The sequence below is a fragment of the Conger conger genome, chromosome 5, assembly GCF_963514075.1.
Source record: "Conger conger chromosome 5, fConCon1.1, whole genome shotgun sequence".
NCBI classification, from domain to species: domain Eukaryota; kingdom Metazoa; phylum Chordata; class Actinopteri; order Anguilliformes; family Congridae; genus Conger; species Conger conger.
This window is the reverse complement of record NC_083764.1, coordinates 17,365,355-17,378,596: the sequence shown is the minus strand read 5'-3', so window position 1 is coordinate 17,378,596 and position 13,242 is coordinate 17,365,355. Positions and strand designations below refer to the sequence as shown.

At 38.9% G+C, this 13,242-nt stretch overlaps 2 protein-coding genes across 3 annotated transcripts; both read right to left on the bottom strand.

Annotated features, from left to right (window-relative positions):
* Positions 1 to 3,715: 3,715 nt before the first annotated feature.
* Positions 3,716 to 7,742, bottom strand: LOC133128582 (cytochrome c oxidase subunit 7A2, mitochondrial-like). The gene is made up of 4 exons (XM_061242224.1): positions 7,609 to 7,742; positions 6,633 to 6,722; positions 5,307 to 5,391; positions 3,716 to 3,974 (listed from the first exon to the last, which is right to left on the bottom strand). The coding sequence occupies exons 1-4, from the start codon at positions 7,624 to 7,626 to the stop codon at positions 3,919 to 3,921; spliced, it is 249 nt and encodes an 82-aa protein (XP_061098208.1). The 5' UTR covers positions 7,627 to 7,742; the 3' UTR covers positions 3,716 to 3,918.
* On the bottom strand, positions 5,419 to 12,398 carry LOC133128581 (cell cycle control protein 50A-like). Of its 2 annotated transcripts, XM_061242223.1 has the most exons (8): positions 11,865 to 12,398; positions 11,344 to 11,463; positions 10,905 to 11,012; positions 10,436 to 10,520; positions 10,157 to 10,303; positions 9,828 to 10,031; positions 9,241 to 9,476; positions 5,419 to 6,165 (listed from the first exon to the last, which is right to left on the bottom strand). In XM_061242223.1, the coding sequence occupies exons 1-7, from the start codon at positions 12,117 to 12,119 to the stop codon at positions 9,283 to 9,285; spliced, it is 1,113 nt and encodes a 370-aa protein (XP_061098207.1). In that variant the 5' UTR covers positions 12,120 to 12,398; the 3' UTR covers positions 5,419 to 6,165; positions 9,241 to 9,282. The 2 variants fall into 2 exon arrangements, with proteins under 2 accessions (XP_061098207.1, XP_061098206.1); XM_061242222.1 differs by lacking the exon at positions 5,419 to 6,165 and having other exon boundaries at positions 8,119 to 9,476; positions 11,865 to 12,397.
* Positions 12,399 to 13,242: the final 844 nt, after the last annotated feature.

The following is a 13,242-nucleotide window of genomic DNA, read 5'->3' as shown; positions in this document are numbered from 1 at the left end:
GAACTGTGGTTCGAATCTATATTAGAGTGGAAGTCAATCCGTTAACCCGTTAGGACATGGTAAATCGATCACATTGGAAAGAAAATTGAAAATTTGACGTACGGGGAATAAGCCTACGTTACCTTCTTGAGCATCGACCCACGTTACTAGTACAGCCAGGAGGGCTACCGCTGCCAAAGACAGCCTTATCTTCATATCTAGTCTTTCTGGCTCAGCAGCACTTGAATGAACTACGGAGAGGAACACAAGAAAAGTTACTCTAGACGAGTATGACTCTGAAGTGGCTTTTATCGAAATAAACAATGCATTTTCCCGAATCCGTCAAAAAAAGGCGTTCAAATGAGAAACTACATTTCCCAATCCACACACGTCGATGCAATAGGATGAGACTTTTTTTTTTTTATTCGCCGCTGGTAAATAATTCAGCCTAATAACAAAATTGTGGATCCAGAAGTTCGTTCAACAATATGCTAGGCGATGCAATTCTGTTTAAAGACCGTAATAAGCCACCTATTTCTAAAGATGAACATATTCACAACACGTTATCTAATTCTATAATCTATTTGAAGTAGCCTGTAGCACCTCAGAAAATACGGGATAATCGATAGTTCTATGGCTTCAGCACGCCTCCTACAGTTATATAGGCTGCATATATTCGATTAAGGTCTCTTTAATGCCAATACAGTATATAGCCTACTAGCTAATATAAGCGATTGACAAATTAAATTAAGTAGGATTAGGATATTAGACAATATCTTAATCTGCGGCACCAAAAGAAAAAAAAAAGAAAAAGAAAAAGAAAAAGAAAAAACCTGCAGTAACCAAACGTGAAATATATTAAATTATATATAGCTTTTCAACATGCTTGATCCATGCATAAATTAGAAGAGGCTAAATTTAAATTATTTCATTTCAAAAGTTGATACCAAGCCAATTTACGCACATCAGATAATAGTAATCCAACAAATAAAGTATACAACAGATTATTCGCAAATAATTATCTTAAATCCTCTGGTGTATTCAGTCCAAGCTATAGTCTAGTAGCCTACCCTCAACTCTAGAAACACTGGATAAGAGTGTCAGCCAAGTATTGAAATGGATAAATAGTCAAGAAGTCCCTATTTAAAAGTGCAGTCTATTAAAAATGACAAAAGAGAAGCAAAAATGCAATATGTTCTACATTAATAAAACTCTCATGGACCACCAACAATGACGATATCCAGCATTCTTTCATAGATAAATACATCGTGAAATAGTTCGTTTAAATTGATGAGGGGCCATAGACGTTTAAATTAGGCGCTATTTGCTCAGATTACATTGATAAATTCAGACCATTGACTTGAAGGGAATGAGCACATATGAATAACGAAACGCATACTTCAAAAGCAATACAGCTGTTCTACATTATATACAGAAACCTGAAAATGCATGAGGATATAATTCTGATCGCTCTAAGCTCTAGCAGTAAAGTAATTGATCTAACAAATGGGCTACTTAGAGATAAAATATAGTCATTGAAATGAAATGTGATGCTAACCTGTGGACGTTTTTTTAAGTGATCTTTTAAAAGAAAGAAAACCCAAGCTTCTTCGGAGAGGCCCTTGTTGAAATCTGGCGGTCGAGCTTCAGAAGAGGTGGCAGGTTCGTGCAGACGATTACTAAGAGTTCCGACTACAGACGTCCCAGAAAGGAAGCCCCCTTCTCAAGTGTGAAAAATCTCCCCACAATCTGATACTTAATAGGGGGCAGTTCCCAACTCTCGTTTTACTATCGTAAGCTCTCACGCGATTCAGTAAGCGTGGAATCCTGCCATAATTTCATATATCCAACAAAAAAAAAGATGGGATATACTTTTTAGAAACGTCTGCATACTTGTCTACATTCCTTTGCAGTGATGGCCATCTGAGTGTTTAAGCCACAGGTCTTCCACCCCATAGCCTACTAAACAGATAACTAGCATCTGCATTTGTAAAATGTCTTTCGCTCGCAAAATTAGCACAATGACGCATTTTTAGGAGATCCGTATTTAATATCGTATTTTAGTGTTAATTTGTAAATTTTAATAGAACATACATGACCACGTGTCAAACACCTTGGCTTTAAAGACAAATATTTAATCCGATATCATAGAGTTGTGCGAGTAGGCTACAGATAAAATGATAACTGTTCATTTCTAAGCTGAATTGATCTTAAAAGCAGTCGTAATGACGCATGAGATTAAATATATTATCGTTTTTGACTGTTAGATAAATACATATTCTATAGGCTAAATTCGCTGAAACTACAGTGATGTCATCCGCAAAATCAAGTTTTTGCAGATGCGGCAGATTATTGTTTCGCAATTCACTAAACTAGGCTATATTTAGAAAATGTGCTAAGGCTTAATGAACAAGCTTGAATTTAACATTTAGTTAACACATTTAAATGCATTGCAAATAATTCCCATTGCACTTGACGCTCGATTTCGATGTAGATATTACACTTGTAGAAAACTACGGTCGTCCATTATCATTCAACTGAATCAATTAGCCTGATGGCAAGGTCTGCGCGTTTCTAAGTATTTCAGGCAGCAGCATGACAATCCATTTCCTAGCAAACTTGGCCCTCTAGCGGCTAAACATGTAAAGTACTCTAGACTGGAGCTACGTTTCAGCACATTCCACTTGAGTAGAGTAAACTATAGGTTTTCATTCATTCATTCATTCATTAATTCATTCATTCATTCATTATCCTAACCCGCTTATCCTGAACAAGGTCACAGGGGGGCTGGAGCCTATCCCAGCATACATTGGGTGAAAGGCAGGAATACACCCTGGACAGGTCGCCAGTCCATCGCAGGGCACACACACCATTCACTCACACACTCATTCCTACGGGCAATTTAGACTCTCCAATCAGCCTAATCTGCATGTCTTTGGACTGTGGGAGGAAACCCACGCAGACACGGCAAGAACATGCAAACTCCACACAGAGAGGCCCCGTTGGCCGGGGATTCAAACCCAGGACCTCCTTGCTGTGAGGCGGCAGTGCTACCCACTGCACCATCCGTGCCGCCAAACTATAGGTTTTCTTTCTGAAATCTGAAGTTTTTTTTCATTGTTTTGTAAAGAAGTTTTTAGTAGATGTACGGTTAGGATTACTGAGTTGAATCTAAACAGGTAGGACATTAGACTAAGGTTATACAGAATAATTCTGATTTTTGTTACAACATAAAACATTGTTTCGTGTATAAGGCAATCATGAATCAAAGTATGAATGTGGCAAATTGGAAAGGCAAATTAGGTTGCGTTTAAGTGGAACGATACCATATAGGATGTTGTCTAAATCGTAACCTTTGATTGTGAGCAACGATGTGTGTACCACACAACTAAATCATTCTGAACACGACTGCCTGTATGTGTGTTTAATTCGTTAAAGGACTGTCATCTTTCCATGAGTTCTGAAGCAAAGGGGAACAATATAAGTTACTTTTTCTCCATTTGTTAACTTTTCTTCACCTGTAAAAAGTTAGTAAGAAATGTTCAAAAAATGAATTTTCTACACAACATGGGGTTTGCTTTCCAACCTCCGCTTTTAAATATTTTAGAAAGCCAATTACAATAGTCTACAATTTTAGGGAAGTTAGTTTGGCATGCAAGTCTACATGCACGTTACAGGGATGTCTGATCTGCAACACCTTTCAGAAATGCCACGTTTTTTCAGATACAACAATAAATTATAATGAATATTTATTTTTATTATCCACAGGTATACATGATTGTTACAGTACAGTACAGTGAATAAATATTAATCCTATTCACATAAACCACTTGTAGTTATGGCAGGATGACCAACTCCCCGATAATTTACATATTTACTTTACAAGTAAAACAGGTAATTTAACATTAATAAAAGCAGGACATGATTCAGTCTTTCACTTCAGTTCTTCTTGGGAAATGCTACGTCGATCAATGAATAGAAGAAATATCCGGTTCCTGAAATATAAGCGGAAATGAATGTCAAAAAAAGAGGTAAACATCTATATAATAAGAACATACAGTATACAGTGATGACATACACAGAGCACTAATATGCGCTGTATGTATTCAGAATTTAGAGATATTTAGCATATTATAGAATGTCTGTGGTGCCATGTTTTAACAGATAAACTGCCCAGCAAACTAACCTGGATGTCACATTTCAGGTCTGTCTCGCCATGTTTTATGTTTATTCATTTTGTCTTAGTCTCGTATTGTCTTATCATGTATTATGTTAGTCTAGGTTCGTCATGTTGTTTAGTTTATTTCTTGTTACGATTTATTTTCTCGTCATGTCTAGTTATGTTTCGTTACGATTATATTACCTTGTTATGTTGAGTGGTGATCGTCTTAGTTTCGTTCTGTGTTATGTTTTGATTTATGTTTATTGTTACGTAGACTGGTTACTGTTTAAACATACACTTTTACATGTCTTTCCGCAAACCTTGCCTTCCGCCTTTTCTCTCTCTCTCTTTCTGTCATTCACACCCTAATTGTTTGTTTCATTTGTCTATTTACTAAAACTACTAACGCTAGATCAGGATTGGGTAGAACTAACAAACTAATCATGTGTTCATGTTACCTTATGTTTCTCGTGCATGTCATTTACTAATTTACTAATGCTAGGGCAGGATAGGTTTATTACTAACGATTACTAATTACCTTGTTAGAATTGTCATCCAATTACCTTGTTAGAATTGTCTACACCTGTCTACACCTGCATTTATATCCCAGTCGCGCTACTGTTCGTCGCGAAATTGTCTGCCTCTTGTTTACAACGCAACTCTTGAGCATTATTTACTGGTTGATTCACGTTACGATCAAAGCCTGTTTTACCGACCATCGTTTATTGATTTCTGTTTCGTTGACCATCGTTTGTTTTTTGACCACGTCTTCGCCTACCGTTTTTGTACCTTTGCCTCGCTGATTGTTTCATGGTTTCGACTTCCGCATCGCCCTCGACTACGATTCTGCCTGCCGTCCGCCTGTACTTCTGCCCCGCTGACGGCTCTCCTGCTACCGGACCTTCCTGCACGTCTACCGACAACGAGTTTGCCTCTTCCCTCGGCACCGTGCTTTTTTGTTTGTTTTGTGTTTGTTTGGCTGGATTTACGTGTATGGACATTGCTTGTTTTGACTACGCTCCTGGGATTCGTCCCGAATAAAGCCCTGACGGGACTTTATCTAACCATTGTTTCTGAGTCGTGCATTTTGGGTCCAACTCCCACGCACCCGTCTCACTCGACTGAAGTCAACAGTAGGGTCAAACGAGCAATTTTATATCCTTACCCACAACAGTGAGGACCATTGTACATCTGTACAGGAGAGCATCCTTGGTACCACCTTTCAAGTGAACTGGAATCCCATTGTCCTCCTATAAACAGGATTAAAAAAATAAAAAACACATTGAAGTTTTGGAGGACAGCTTTGTGGTAGCTTGGATTTCATTGCAGGTTTGTTGTGCCTGTGTCTATGCAGGAGTACATCATGTATATCATTTCCTAGTTATTACCATCATGAAATAAAAAGCTAAGAAAATAATATCAATGTATAAGCTCTACATGTGCAAGACTAGACAATTCCACTGTGGTATGCCATAATCATTCCAGTATAGCTCTCTATCATTATTGTAGTGCATATTTCTTGCCACACAGTAACTACAGAGCAATTAGCATAAAATAAGCTAAGCAAATCACCAATTATTTTTAGAAAGCAATGAACAAGGTTATACATCACACCCACCTCACAGATATTTTCCAACATTTGGTAAAAAGCTATTTGCATGATTATGTCCAGCTGACAATTAAATATAAAACCTTTAAAAAATAAAAATGTGGTAATACACCAGCTTAGCCTCCTTGATGAAAAGACATAGTAGCCTAATTAACGAGATGACCCGCACAGGTCTTTCAAAAATTTCATGGAAATTACACAGCAATGTGCCGTGCTACACAGGAAAAAGTGCCTCTGATTTAGTCTTGAGATAAGTTTGTAACAGTACAATTAGCAAAGCAGTTGCTCTCATCGCTCTAATTCTGCATTGGCCATTTGTGAATATTCACACCACATGCATAGCCATTAGTCAATCTTATATACTTATCTGTCAGCCTATTGGGGGAGAAATATAATGCATTCTCATATCCAGAACCTGGGAATGAAGTGCACACTTAACCATTAACTACTAGCATTGCATTATTCCAAACAAAATAAATTAATTTAAATCTGATATATCAATATAAATTTGAACTTCTACTGCATCAATATAATCTTTTACAAACAAAACTTTCCGTAATATAAGAAGTTAAATTGTAACTGTGGTAACAATGCGGGGGAGCACGACAATTCTGAATCAATTACTTTTGTCGTTTATATGTTGAGGTAGAAATCTGTATGGCAACATTGGTCATAGGGGTTAGAGAATTAAATAAGCAAGTTGACTCAATGTACATAGTGACGTAACAGTTGAGATGCGTTTGGACATAAATCAGTGTGACTGAATGTGCCTCTTTCATTTGATGGGGATTCATTCCACATGGTAACACTGTACTCCTGCTTTGCTTCAGGTAAGGTATACTGCAACCTGATCAACTCTGTCCCCATAAGCACCCATCTCACCTGAAATAACTTCTGGTAATGAGGGACCTTGTTCTCTACGTGCCTGCAGGCACTACTGCTGATCAAGCGCCTTGAGGCACGCTGTAGGGCCTGTTGACACAGAGGGACAGAGGTGTTATACAATGACAACAAGATCCCATTAAAGCCAGAGTTTTACAGTAAGCCTTGTAAGAGTGGCATGGTAAGTCAGTGAATACATTCTGAACAGCCAACTAATGACGAATTATCAACTACGGTTTTCAAAGACCAAGACTAGAATACTTGAAGTACTGAACCTTCAGACACATGTTTATGCATAATTCTAACACTGTTAGATATTAACATTGGTTCATCTGAGGGGATGATACAGCGCATTTAACCCTAGCCTTAGCTAACCGTTTTCATACGAGTTTTCAGTTTTGACTCGGACTTTGCTTCGTAGCTACAAAAATGTTAGCTCCATGTAGTGTTGGAATATCATAACCGTCAACGATTTTAGCAGCTATGACATAAACCTCATTATGTTCACAGAGTAGACGGCCAACGTTAACTGTAACGTAACTAAGGTGTAGACGGATCCGTTTTCAGCTAATTGGTAAACAACAATATTGTTAGATAGCTACGTTAGCTAGACAATCTTCTATTATGCATCACCACATCAGTTTTTTCAAAACAGATGCCAATGTCGCAACCTAGTTAACAGTTAAGCAGTATATCTATTTTAACAACATTTGGCCCGTTGAATGGCAAACAGTATAGTTTCTATAAATTTCATACAGTAAAATGCTAAACAATTCAATTAGCTAGCTTAAGTTTACCAATAAAATACACCAATTGGCCCCGGGTGAACCTTTGACCGCTGTACCATGCTAACTGCCGAAACATGATTCTGTGACATTACCTAGGAAGTTAGTTGTATCGATAACGATAGACTAGGTCGTCTTAAAAGGTAACTAAGCATACACGTATAAATCGACAAGAAGACTGGATAAGGTACCAGAAATTGCCTGTACATCTCGACTGTGGATTCTTCGCCAAAGAAACACGCACAAGGGCACAGAAAAATGAGAAAACGACCTACTTCCGCCGGTTAATTTTATTCATTGCCGTTTCTGTGATGTAATTTCCTGTTAAATACAGAGGTAAACGCTCCAGTTTGCCATCTACTGTACCGGCGTATGAAGAAAATAATATTGCAAAACAGTCGGCCGACAGTAGATTTTACGGGTTTGGCTTTGAGCAAGATACCCCAGGATACAAGTTTGGCTCAGAACTAAATAAGAGACCCCAGTGATGGCATGTTCAGGATGCTCAATTTCATCCGTAAATAGTAGTGCCAAATGCCAAATGACAACTTGCAATGTTTATAAAACAAATGTCTGCACTTTCATGCAAAACTTGCATTGCAACCAGTTGTGGAGCCTCGATTTAGTTATTTGTCAGGATCATAACAAAGGCAATACTTCACTTCCCCAATACATACAAGAACACAATGTATTTGACAGACAGCAGTTAATACATCCTTTTATTTTCAGAGCAATAAAAGTACACTGGTGTAAAATTTACAGTACAAAATATATAAAACCAAAAGAAGAAACCAGACTAGAGGAAAACCTTGTGTAACAAATTCAAAGGACATGTAAAGTGCAAATTGTATTTGGTAATCAATATTCTGAAAAATTATTGAAGTTTAAAGAAATGCCATTTCTGAACAAGGCTCCCTGAAGTAACTGGTCCCGATAAACTTGGTAAATTTTGAAACTACATATTTTGACAGTATATGCAAAGCTGGTTTAAAAATATTGCAACATACTCTATTGCATCAAATTCAAACCCAAATATAACAAATTTTAACTGGCTTTTCACTTGCATGAACTTGGAAGATGTGGCAGTGCTGCATACAACTAATGCATGTAGTCGTATGGCTTGGACATTATTTTCCTCCAATCCTACTTGAACAAGCCAACAGGAAACATGCCTAACAGTTTGAATCTTTCCACAGGGTTTGGAAATGAAATAAACATTTCCCCATTTAGTAGTAAATTATTCACAATTCAGCATACAACACACAAAACCTACCTAAAACACACATTTTAAGCACAGTTCTTAATTTGATAAAATGTTATTATGGATTACAGAAAATCTAGAACATGTTCATTAACCTTAATTCACACAATTTTCAGATCATGATGAAAAATTTCAATTTTGGGGAGATTCAGAAGTTTCACAACGCAGCCTATTCTTAAAATTGCATAGCAGAATTCTCCCAAAATTCCATCACACAACAACATTTTTAGACCAGTGGTACCCAAACATCACATGAGGTACCCCCCTAACCAGATCCAGGTATTTAATGCCTTCCACCCCAAGCACACTGCGATGAAGGCCTGACAACAGGGCCAAAACTTCAATGTTTTTAACAGATGAAACATAATACATCAAAACATTTAACTGACGGCAAGAATTGAGCCTGTTAATTGTTCATTTCAACTCAAGCAGACCTGATTCAAGTAAGGGCTTGCGTAGTTCGATCAGGCGTGCTTGAGGTGGAACGCATCGAAACCTGTATTCGGCCAGGGGTACCGGGGGGGGCACCGTTTTGAGCGTTCACAGAAAATACTTTCAATACATTCAGCTGGTGGTTCATCGTGGGCCGCAGCAGCAGGTCTTCTCAGGTGGTGATGTCTGCACTGTTGTTGCGGGTCCCGTACTTGTGGTGTATGATGAAGAGGACAACTCCCAGGGAGAAACAGATCGAGCCGACGGTGATGTAGGCGATGCCCAGGAAGGGGTTCTTGCCACCCATCCAGGAGATGGTGCTGAGGATCATGCGCTTGCGTCCGTCGAAACCGCGCACGGGGTAGTCTGAGGTTTACGGCGTAAAGGAAAGTAAACTGGAGGCTGTGTCACAAAACACTGGAACGACACCGACAGAGTTAGATAAACAGCTGGGTTAGGCACACGCTGTGCCTGCCTGCATTGATAGGGTAGGACATGACATCTGACTCAATGCATTATTATGTTACTTTCCCCCAAAACTACAGCCTAAACCTTCCCAGCACCTCTCCATTTTGCCCGAGGATGACTCCACTCTGCTGGACTTGTTCCTTGAGCAAAGAGCTTCATAGTTCCTGACAGAAGTAATAATTTGCAACATTTACCAGAGAAAACAGCATTCTAATCTTTGGAACAAACACCATTAGGTAAGCAGGATACTGTAGGTCACGTCCAGAGTATAGTTGCCTCTGGGCAGGGTCGGACCCATGCTGTTCTTCTGGATAATGCGGTACAGCTTACGAAAGGTGGGCAGAGCTGCTGTGCGCATCCATACGATGAAGTCTTCGTTAATGAAGCCGTTGTTGTCTGGGTCTGTATCCAGCTCATAAACAGGCTTGGCCCAGTTTATTGGTTTTGTTGTACCTGGAAAAAGGAACATGATAAAAAAACTGCTTTAGTTGATCAAATACTGAGTAACAACAAAAGCCAGCACACCCTGTGGCGCTCCAGGACCAGGAATGAGGACCACTGCTTTATACTTTCAGTACCTTGGAATGCAGTGATGAGATCGGAGTTGTTCCCCCCTGGATTCCTGAACTTTATGTGTTTGTCGGTCCACCAGGCAATGCCCTTCTTCACAAGAGGAATTGAAATTGGTGTTCCGTTGAGACTGATGTAATTTAGCACCAAAGTATCTGCAAGAGGACAGAAACAGTGACATAGAGTAAGCTTCCATTCTCTGACTATAGCACAGATGGCTTTTGTTGGGTAGCTCAAGATACATCAAGGTCTGACCAAAAATATTAATAAATAAATGAAGGCCTGACCATTAAACAAACTGTTGGCAATGGCTCCACAGGGGGCAATGGGCTTCACATCGGTACGGTATGGCTCACATTCCTTGCTGGGATTCTGTAGGCAAGAACATGCACAGTACAAAGTTAACAATACATCTTAAAGCATTTAGCTGTCTCAGACTAAAATATCTCATATGGAGTCTGTTTGGTCAAAAGATATAATTCAAAACAAACTCAAACAAGAGTTAAAGGAAGCTGAGATCACTGAAAATATGCACATCTTACATAGCAAAGAAAATAATTTAATGCTTTTGGTGACTGGAATTTTCACAAGTAAAGAGGTTCCAAATACAAAGCAGTTACAATGTTCCCCTTGATGATGAACAGAGGCTGCTTCAGACACTTCAAAGAAACATAGTATTGAGACTAGAGCTGCTACCAAAGAACCAGCTTTCAGCAATTACTTTAGGAGACTTGCATTAGTGGGGCTTTAGCCTACCGTCAATACTGATGTGTCGCCATTCAACTGCCTGTCATCCCTGGACTTAACATAACGTCTGTGATTCTGATAGAAGTTGGACAGACCATAGTACATGAAAACACTGCCCTGGAAAGACAATTAAAAAGGCAATGTAATTCAAAAACACTTTTTCTTTTTTTACTAACAAAATTACAACGTTAACAGTCATATGAAAAATAGTCTAAACTTACACGTGAAATCTATATTTTCAGCATGGCAAAAAAAGAACCAAATGAACTGAGCGATCAGCATTGTAGGCCTTTTAAATACATGTCTGATAAGTATGACTCGTATTTTGTGATATGGCATAAATTATTCCACGTTATATGAGTAAAAATATATGCAATTTAAAACAAGTATTTTCACCGGAACGACTTAGCTTAAGCATCGCATCAATCGGTTTACTTTTCCAGCTTACCTCAAAAGCCTTATCTAGTACGAAGGACACAGAACATGTACATGGTTTTGTATTGTTCCAGCTGTAGTTCTGAGAACAGTTGAAGCAGGGACTTGATGCGTCAACCCCGGTGTAATCGATCTGAAACGGAGAACAATTAAATGTTGAGGAAGTTCCCACAGCAACATGCCCTGACTGAAATGAGCATGTACCACTACCAAGCGACTGAAATTAAGACATTGGAAATGACTCGGCTAATCTTAGCCGGAGTCAGCAAAGTTAGCGGTTAGCTCAATAGCTAGCAATAAACCTTTAGCTGTGTTACAAACGTTAGCCTAACTAACCTTAGCGACCGAACTCCATTCATTATTCAACAGGTGGTGTGACTAACGTTAGTAACTTATCAAAATGAGTTGACTTTAGATAAAATAGCTCAATCTAGCCGACTAAAGGTAAACTAGACTAGTATAGCCACCTTAACGTTAGAAAACAAAAGGAAATACATGCATCAAGCTAGTATTAGCAAACTCGCTCAAGGCTACCTCGAACTCTTTAATGTTGTTTGATGTTACGTAGAGGCCGATTCCGATGGGAATGAAGATGACGCCAATAGCGAAAAAAGCTGGCAGCACAGTGCCCGCCGTGAGTATGGGCTGCCACGCTGGTAATCGTTGCTGCTTGAAGGCAGTGTTGTCAGGCTTCCTGCTTCTGTCATTACCCGCTCCACCTGGACCCGCGGCCCCAGCAGGGTGGCCGTCTTCGTCCTTTGGGTTGTGGTTGTAGTTCGTCGCCATCATGTCTTGTTGTATGTTAGCTAGCTAATTCCCGTTAACGAGCTAACGTCGCTAGCTAATCCGGCTCAACTAATCAATTGTTTGTCTGACAGGTCAAATATTAACATTGTGAAATTAAGAGCTCTGTTATTCTTGTTTTAATGATTAATTTTAATGTCGATATTGAATGTGATGACGTTTACTTAACCTCCAATGTAAAGTATCTTGCTAATGATATCTAGAAACGCAGCAACCAGGAAGTCAACAAAGCTCGTCGTGCGTGATGACATCACTTTGACAAGGCCCAAAGCTAAATGTGATAGATTCAAAGACGAGAGAATAGGTCGAGGGAGGTTGCTAGGTGGTGAGGAGGGAGGAGAGAAAGTACGTGGGCGGAAGGCGTGAGATTTTTAATATTGTTTGACGGATTCTTTGGTTTTGACTTCATCTGCATGGGTTCTGGACGGAGTTGGGATTACGGATGGATGGAATTTTAAAATATGGGGTATGAGGTGGCGGATATAGTTAAAAGGAAAGGAAAAAGGGAATTGAAAAATAAAATGAGGAAGGTATATATACTCAGTGAGCACTGTATTTGGTTTTTATTAGACTCATTTTTTAGACTTCTACTGCTGTAGTCTATCCACTTACTACTTAAACCATTGCGAAGAGTACGTTTTTGCAGTGCTATAGAAAACTAGCTGGATAAGAATTGAGCAATCCAAAAGTGCAAATCCAACATGAATGTGGCTCGTATCCTTGTATATTGATCCTGCATAAACCTATTGTATATTAGTGCATTATAATAATATTATAATATCAAATCGAATACGAAAAGGTCACTGATAATTTTTGTTTTAATGTTGTGGTTTCCCATTTGTTGTAGTGCAATTACACTTTGTATGAATAGTGGGCAATTTTTTTCAACTGCACCACCTCCCCCAATTTCATTTATTTTCATTACTTCTATTACTATTAATGAAGTAACTGTGAAATACCCATCGGGTGATTGTTCAGGAGAAATTAAAATGAGTGTACTATCCAATCTGTCCATATGGGGGAGCCAGATGTTGAAGGAAAAAATAATGGTCAAGAAATTAACTGCACTTTACTGACTGTATTGCTGAATACCGCAGTAACATATTCA

Coding starts and splice junctions, on each gene's coding strand:
- LOC133128582 (XM_061242224.1), bottom strand. Junction 5,392..6,632: donor ATTACCAGAAGTTATTTCAG/GTGAGATGGGTG, acceptor TCCTGTTTATAG/GAGGACAATGGGATTCCAGT. Junction 3,975..5,306: donor AATGGTCCTCACTGTTGTGG/GTAAGGATATAA, acceptor CTTATATTTCAG/GAACCGGATATTTCTTCTAT.
- LOC133128581 (XM_061242223.1), bottom strand. CDS start 12,119: ATGATGGCGACGAACTACAACCACAACCCAAAGGACGAAGACGGCCAC. Junction 10,304..10,435: donor TGCCAACAGTTTGTTTAATG/GTCAGGCCTTCA, acceptor GTCCTCTTGCAG/ATACTTTGGTGCTAAATTAC. Junction 10,032..10,156: donor TCTCATCACTGCATTCCAAG/GTACTGAAAGTA, acceptor TCCTTTTTCCAG/GTACAACAAAACCAATAAAC.